The sequence below is a fragment of the Agrilus planipennis genome, unplaced genomic scaffold, assembly GCF_000699045.2.
Source record: "Agrilus planipennis isolate EAB-ADULT unplaced genomic scaffold, Apla_2.0 scaffold106, whole genome shotgun sequence".
NCBI lineage: Eukaryota > Metazoa > Arthropoda > Insecta > Coleoptera > Buprestidae > Agrilus > Agrilus planipennis.
The window spans coordinates 156,404-165,234 of NW_020438893.1; the positions used below are offsets into that span (position 1 = coordinate 156,404).

The window sequence follows — 8,831 nt, forward strand, 5'->3', positions numbered from 1 at the left end:
GATGTCAGATGTTTGTTGGCTATTTTTATTTCAATCAGTATTTCAGATTATATACATTGTAGTTTACTGAATTTTTGTACGCAAGTTGGAGTAGACCACAGGTCGTTCCACGTAGAAGCAATCTTGCTACCCACTATTATTATTACTTGTACGCAAGTTGGATGTACGCAAATAAGAGGACACGGTAGGTAGGTCGGTAGGTAGGTAATAATATTGGTCGGTGATGACGGATGATGCTGCAGCTGTGCTGTTACGCTGTCTGGTCTTACAAAAATTTTAGGTATGCACAGTTCAAACCATCAATGGTTGTTATTCGCAGTCTAATAAGCCACGAGCTTGCCCTGCGCTACCGAAGTAAATCGAAAAGAATATTTTCTTTTTAAAAATTTATTTCAGCCTTAGGACCGACATAAATCCATCACTAGACTAACTTACTTTCTAAATTTTTGGTATTTTATATTTTGAATTTATCTATTTCTCAATACAGACTATCTTAACAATATGGATATTTTAATTTAATCATTAATAAGAATAAACATAACAGGCTAATAGAATCGATATCAAGAATACATAAATAATATAATTACATTTGCAAAGCATATCATATCTGAAAGGATTATTTACTATCGTCTAATAAGTTTGCCAAATATGTAACTCGCTCGTCGTCAGGGTCGCCAGAACTCCTCGACGCGTAGCCGACCCGCTGCGCTAAAGTCGCCCAAAATCGCCGCCATCGATTCAAATGTTAAAAATTAAATACAGTTTTTTTTCAATTCTGTTTTATTAAGAATTATAAAATTACTATCATTTAACAAATATTTAAATAAGCATACAAAATTTAACAAAATTTTATAAAGTTAAATTTTAAAGATAAAATTAGTTTAGATAGATTAATATAAACTTTCAACCGGAAGATTGCGATTAAATCACTCAGGTAATCATACTCAGGCATCAGCATTAAGACAATTATCTTTCTTATTCTAAAAGTGTGCAATCAAATGTATTGCAACTAAAAATGCTTACCAAATTTACAAGAATTATTCCATAAATAATTCAATTAACATAAACATTGACTAAATGTCAGATAGTAGTAATTATGAAACATAAACTTAGTTTAGATAAATTAATCATTATATCACAGTTATCACTATTATCCTCAGCATAATCAATAAAGCAATAAATTTGTAGATTGGTCCATGCAAGTCTTTGGTGTAAAAAATCGCAAGTTTGTGAGCACAGCAACATTAGCTGGGAAACGTTTTATTAATTCTTCACATAATTTAACCATAAATGTTCGTGACCTCAATTTTACAGTAGCTAATCTCTCAGCAGGAATAGTTGCTTTACTCGCATACGACGAAAACTTAGTTCCAAAGTCGACTGATTCCAAGGGCAGTAAAGAGTCTCCAAAGTCCGAATTAGCTTTTAATAAAGCTCCTTTTACAGCTGCTATATCTGCTTCATGTAACATCGCTGTAGATGCAGTTTTAGGAGCAATAGGCTTCAAATAAATGGGTTTAAATATGCGTCGGGCAACAGATAACAGTAATATTCTGAGCTCAGAATATAATTTTGTGATATCAGCATTCGATTTAGAACAGTATCTAAAAAAATTAAATAAAGAAGATTACACAATTTGTGAATATTTGAAAAAGATGGAATTATTTAAATGAAACGTAACAGTCGTTGCACACTGTAGGTAGGTAGGGGTTACCTCTTATTTACGCTCAACCCAGTTGCGTACGATATTAGTTTCTTCTTGAGAACTTCCCATATCTGCATATATGATGTAAATTTGAAAAAACTGATTGGGAGAACTCTTAAAAACCGATTGTATGATTTTGGACTAGCAAAAATTAATATTTTGTCTTTATCACCATCATCCGCCAATAAAACGTTCGTCATTTCAAGCATATCATTTGTTAGAATAATATCTTCACACATGGGTTCTTTTTGCACTCCACAAACTTTATTCCGATGTCTCCAAAATGTACTGTCTAAATTGCTAAAGGTCGGCACACGCGCGACAAACTCGTATCCACGTTGATCAACTGCCAAAAACTCTTAATGATAGATCTCAGAAATAGGGGTATCAAGTTCTGCACGCACTCGTTTTTTTGCACGATTGGTTGATTTTAGCACTTCAATGTCGGCAATGTTAGGTACACATTTATCATGTTCAACAACATTTACAACACTTTTTAATTTAATTTTCCTTTACAAGCGTGCAATTTTGGATTCAAATACAGCCACGTAACAATTCTGAATTTATTCGTACGAAATTCGCGATATGCGTAAATGTTATGCAAAGCACATGGACGGCGTTTTGTTGTTTCGATGATTTCAAAATTGGTAGTATTCATCTTGAAAACTTAAACGTAAGATACCTAATGACGTAACACAGGATGCGAAATTAGAATACTTTGTTTTTGATCAATACTCGTCATATTTATTTAAGTTAAAGACACCCCCATTTATTGTTGATGCAAAGGTTTGGCGAATAAGATGTTATTAATTATTCAGGGAAATGTCGTTACTTAAATATGGTATTTGGTATTACATACACATAATGATAATTTATTATAATCCGCTTCAGCGCGCTGGGGTGTCTATTAGGTCTTCCCGGGCGTTTGTATGTTCAGTATAAGTATTTAAATATAAATGAAATTTGTTTATTATATATAGTATGTGATTATTTAGTTACCTACTGATGATGTAACGCGCATCTCTGCTAAAAATAGATGTCAGATGTTTGTTGGCTATTTTTATTTCAATCAGTATTTCAGATTATATACATTGTAGTTTACTGAATTTTTGTACGCAAGTTGGAGTAGACCACAGGTCGTTCCACGTAGAAGCAATCTTGCTACCCACTATTATTATTACTTGTACGCAAGTTGGATGTACGCAAATAAGAGGACACGGTAGGTAGGTCGGTAGGTAGGTAATAATATTGGTCGGTGATGACGGATGATGCTGCAGCTGTGCTGTTACGCTGTCTGGTCTTACAAAAATTTTAGGTATGCACAGTTCAAACCATCAATGGTTGTTATTCGCAGTCTAATAAGCCACGAGCTTGCCCTGCGCTACCGAAGTAAATCGAAAAGAATATTTTCTTTTTAAAAATTTATTTCAGCCTTAGGACCGACATAAATCCATCACTAGACTAACTTACTTTCTAAATTTTTGGTATTTTATATTTTGAATTTATCTATTTCTCAATACAGACTATCTTAACAATATGGATATTTTAATTTAATCATTAATAAGAATAAACATAACAGGCTAATAGNCTTCTAACTGTACAAAAAAACCTTTCAAAGCATCACATTGCTTCAAAATAACTGAAACTGTATTCGTACACGCTAACCAACGTGTACCTGATAACTGTACTAATTTTGGAGGCTTTTTACCACTACTCAACTTTTCATACATATTTTTGTAAATAGTTTGTCGTAATGGGCTTCTTGAAAACCAATTCCTGACTCTTTTAAGAGGAATTCAACTGATGCTGGCAATTCGTCACTTGCTTTAGAACCACATAGACTGAGAGAATGACAACTGCATTTCATGAGTTGAACATTACAATAATCTTTTCGGATCAGAGTAACCAACTATGTTTAACACCACACATGTTATTAGCTCCATCCGTACCAATCGCCACAAGTTTATTTATATCCAGGCCTAGTTTTATCAAAAAATCTTTAAAATTTTTATACAAACTTTCAGCTGTAGCAGTAAACACTTCGGCAAAGCCTAGAAAATCAGTGACAAATTGATCTAGGGACCGACTGATGTAACGAACACAATATGCCATGTATTTAATAGTTGATACGTCAGTTGACTCATCAAGGATTATAGAGTAATCTTGTTCACCAATATCAATGATAAGTTCCTCCAACATCACCGGCGCCACAACATTTACAATCAGTTTGGCAGCTTTAGAAGGGTGGAGGCGTAGTTTTTCCAACTGGCTTCCTTTTCCAAGTTCTTTTAATACCTCGCTTAAATGGTCAATACTTCGAACTGAACTGTGACTAGCTGTGTACAAAACCATTTTTAATTCCGCAATCTTCAATTCTTTTTTTTTGCGATGAATTAACTGAAAATAAAAATATATTTATATTTTCATATTAAAAAAAAATTTACAGCTGTTTTATATATGACAAGAACGTACTGTCACTTATCAATGATGGTTGTTCTTTCCGATTCCAAGACCTTGCTTGTCGTCGATGAGAATCTGTGATAACATGCTTTTTTAAATCAGAAGCATGAACTCTTAGAGACACCTTGCAAAACTTACATCGTGCTTCGCCGTGTCCTGCTGCTATTAACTCTGTTGAATTTTTAGTCAACCAGCCTAAAAAAAAGTTGAAAACATTTGTTTGGTTTTAGTTAACCTATAAATGAAATAAATAATATTTTGAATTTGATTTTCCCACGCTTCGCGCTAATGCTTTGCATTTGTCATATTGCGCGCACTAGAATCATTTAATTAAAATTTTTTATTGGCAAAGATTTCATATGTAGTAGTAAAAATAAATTTCATGAAAGTCTTGAAGTTAATCGAAACTCGTAAAAAATGGGAGACGATTTATCATTGGTCGAAATGTAGGTGCCTGCGTAGCGCGTGATTCAAATATTTAGTATTCATATAAAGTTCGATCTGTGCATCTATATGTACATAAAACTAGAATAAAATCTTTCATAGTTTTTAATTTAAAAAACAAAAATTCATTCTATTGTTTCATTTCAAAAGTCGCCCATCGGCGACGAGTCGCCTTCAAGAACATTTTAGTCGCCGAGCCTTGTCAAAAGCAGCCTAAATGGCGATAAGTCGCCGCATCTGGCAACCATGCTCGTCGTTCCAAGCCGGGTAAATGATATCCGTTCAATACTGTACTACGTTGCGTCGCTCGTCACTTATGAGAGCGAACGGTCCCCTGGTCGTATATTATTATTATTATTATCGTACTTTGTCATCGGTGACACTAAACCCTATGATATCTCCTCTGCTACAATCGTTTTTCTAACCATCATAGGTTTATTTAGAATACACACAGAAAGCCTTTATCTCTCTCTTTTTCCTTAATGAAGAACTTAACAAATTTAAACTTAAAAAGTCACATATACCTACATAGCCTTTTATTTTAAAGTAGAGTTAAACCGTACGATGTTCGAGTGGAGTTTTAAAAACCACTTTGTTTCAACAAATTTATTTGATTAGGTTATCAGGAACCTGGATTACACTTTATTATCTTAATTATTACTCACAATGATGGCAAAAATGAACAAGTAACGTAGGTTTCACCTATAAAGTACACTGTTATGTAAGAAAATTATGAGCTCATATACTAATTGGATGTGTCATGGCCGGTGGTATAATCTATAGGTAGGGGCAAAAGTTGCTGGATGTAACTCCTCCTCTCTTATGATAAAAGACGTCCTCGTCTTCAAACGATTATAGGACGAAGAGGTGCTGGAGATTCTTTCAATTCCTTGAGTTTTACCATGTTCGCCATTGACTCGGTGTCGGTTCTTCTTGAGCAGAACAGACCTTATCCGTTCCTTAAGACACGAGGTAGCGATTAGTGTGGTCAATATCACGAACGAGAGGGTCGTGATGGCAGCGTGTGAAGCGAAGGTCAACTGCTGTAGATGGACCAGAGTTTTTTCGATCTTCTGCAGCAGTGTTGTTATTTCTCGATGGTCTTGGGGATAATTTCTAAGTTTGAGAAGCCCTTCCTATGGAGTTTGTAGGGTAACCATTCCAAATTGGACTTCTTCTTTCTTTATCAGTGTAGTTTCTTTTTGAAATAATTGTTGATTTATGATGGTCATTTTGTCGTAATTAATCAGGTAGAAGCCGCAGCCATATTGCTTGTTATCAATGCTCCAATGATTAGTCGTGGTCATCAGCAGGGTTCCGTTCCGTAACGCCTGGATTTCTTCATAATTTTGAATGTAGATGGTGGGAGACATGGACAATTCTGCGACATTTGTCTTAACTTGATTAGAACAGTAATATTGGTTTTTATTTACTACAGCACAATTGCTATACCATAGGATAAAGGTTTCATATTTGAGCATAAAGACAGAGGGTATTAAAAGGATAGTATTTTCTTTTATTAAGGAATGAATTTTGTTTAATTTGAATCGAATAGGTTTTACAATAGGGAAGCTGATAATACACAACACAGTATCATTTGACAAAATAATGGTTTGTTTGTTAAACTTTAATTGATTTAATGGTTCTTCTTCATCGATAGAAAGTAGTTGACTTTGTTGTTCACTAGTTAAGGGTTTCACGAGGGGAACAATATTTGAGAAAATGTCTTTCAATTCGAAAGCAATTTCCTCAAGTTCCTTAATAAACCATTTAATACAGTCTTCGCCGGTATACATTCTAAATAGGGAAAGTGATTCGTCGTTATTTTTAATATTTACTTATAACAGTTTTTGTATTTTTAATGAAAGGCGGTAAATCTATATATGTTGGTTTTCTTATATNTTTCTGTACTGTGTCTTGATGTAATAAATATGCCTTTTAAATTCCTCTAGTGTAATTTCAAACTTTTCCATCAGTGCCTTTCCCGTACTTTCTGTTTCCTCTTTAACGTTTTTTATAACTTTGATTTTCTTTCCTGCCTTCTCTATCACTTCAGTTTTACTTATCCATTGAGAATATCTTGCTATGATTTCGTCTTTTGACGTATCAAAATTAGTTGTTTTTGATAGGCATACGGAACAGATTCCTGTCATACATGCTAATGAGTCTGGATTGCATACTTGGTCTACAATAATCTTATTAAGATCTGATGTTGGAATAACTTTGTTTTTGCACAAAGCAAATGCTAAGTATTGGATATTAGTATGAATTCGACACAAGCATGTTTCTCTTGCAGCGACAGTAGGAGGCACAACAAAAAATGGTCTGTAACGTGTAAAAGTTTTGTAACTGCATCTCAAGGCAGGATTTTCCTGCTTAAAAGATACATAAAGGTTCTTCATATTATCGAGTAAGTAGCGCTTCTGCATTTTATCTTTCTTTAGAGACACGGCTTCCTTTTTTCCAGCAGTTGCCCTTGATATGTCGTCACGTTCGAAAAATTCCTTGATTTTAGTACTTAAAATCTTTACTTTAAAAAGAGGTTGTTGTTTTCTTACGTAACCCTGGTCCACAGCAAGACATTCTTTTATAATTTGTGTTTTCTGCCTAGAACCTTTAACGGTCTTCTCTTCAAATATTTTTTGAATAGCAACTTTTTCCTTCCGGGTTTTTACATTTTTATAGCGTTTTTTAATAGCATTTGATAAAATCTGATATTTCTGTTGATTACATCGATTGCCGTCTTCATTTTGAAATCGTTTTTGTTTTTCTCTGTTGTATCGTTTTTTGTACTTTTCGTGTCTCTTGTTTACTGTCTCTAATTGTTCCTTTAATTTCATATTATCTCTAAATAGCTTTGATCTGTTTCTTTTTATTTGCTTCCTGCCGCGTACCGCTGCTGATGTAGAGTTAGGAGTGCTTTCACGAGAAGTAGACAGCCGAGGTGGACTATTTGAACGAGGGGGTGATGACTCTGGAGTGTGCATAATCATACTGAGAGCTTTGGCTTTATCTCTTCGTCTGGCATTCGCACATCGCCATTTCTTTTTTATTGCTCGATGTTCACGTGTTGTTAAATCACGTACTAAGCGTTTGTTTGCATGGTATCTTTCTCTATCTTTTCTTTTGGTTTCTTCTTCCTTCTCTTGATTATTTCTACGGCGTTCCCGGTATCGTCGCTGCTTCTCAGCAGGCGTAAGAGGCATTTTAATAACGCAAACAACGCATAATATCCTGTAACAATGAGTTTTTGGGGTTATTTATATTTATTATTTCGATTTATTTGTATACATATAACAAATTTATCCATTGCTTGAGACAACTGATTAAAAAAAATAACATTTGAAACATAATATTTTAGCCAAATAACAGAATATAATGGCTTATGCAACTCTGTTACTTTCTAAACAACTCTGTTACCACACGATAGTAACAGAGTTGCGTAGTAACAGAGTGGTAAATTTTACATTCCATTATACACAAGTCAAAAAATAAAGCGTAAAGTAAAATATTTCGTTCACATTTAACACATTTACCCCTCAGACAATAAACTGAACGTAAACTAATGAAAAAATATTCATTTACTTATGTGAATAGGTAGGTAACAAGGTGGACGGGCAATTTAAACACGCAGCACGTTCAACACCTTGCGGTCGACTGTCGAGCGACATACCCCTCCCCCCAACCTAACGAACTCCCACGACGAATGCAGACATTTCGCCCAAAATAAAACAGTGTCCAAAACAGCGCCATCTTCATTTTGAGTCGTGAATTAGTTAGTAACATAGTGAACCAGCCGGTTCCAGATAGTACGTGGGACAAAGTTTAGAAAATTATTTAAAAACTAAATTTTAATACTGACTGATTTTAAAACATATTTTATTGAATATTTATAATACTCTGTTTACGATTATAATTTATATTAAGAGGGTTACTATAGTAGAAAATGCATTTATATGATGTTTATTGTAACGGAATGCTACATGGGACAGGTACAATTTGTAAGGAAAACCTTTCTGTTACCACTAATGACCATTTTGTTAATTGAAAAAAATTGAAAAATATCGAAACTTGAGTCTTTATTCCAATAATGGATGTTCGCTATAGCGATGTATTTTGTATTTAATATATAATTCGTTAAGGATTTTGACATTATTAATAACAAAAAAATAAATAATGTTGAGGGACTCGTTTACCTGCGCAAAATTTGACAATGACCCAT

The 8,831-nt window shown here is 34.0% G+C and overlaps 2 protein-coding genes across 2 annotated transcripts; both read right to left on the reverse strand.

Moving 5' to 3' along the window:
• Positions 1–3,419: 3,419 nt before the first annotated feature.
• LOC108736862 lies at positions 3,420–4,057 on the reverse strand. Its single transcript, XM_018469448.1, has 2 exons — positions 3,724–4,057; positions 3,420–3,592 (listed from the first exon to the last, which is right to left on the reverse strand). The coding sequence occupies exons 1-2, from the start codon at positions 4,055–4,057 to the stop codon at positions 3,420–3,422; spliced, it is 507 nt and encodes a 168-aa protein (XP_018324950.1).
• Positions 4,058–6,504: 2,447 nt separating this feature from the next.
• On the reverse strand, positions 6,505–8,815 carry LOC112904020. Its single transcript, XM_025973052.1, has 2 exons — positions 8,199–8,815; positions 6,505–7,843 (listed from the first exon to the last, which is right to left on the reverse strand). Exon 2 carries the CDS (start codon positions 7,813–7,815, stop codon positions 6,505–6,507), a length of 1,311 nt encoding a protein of 436 aa, XP_025828837.1. The 5' UTR covers positions 7,816–7,843; positions 8,199–8,815.
• Positions 8,816–8,831: the final 16 nt, after the last annotated feature.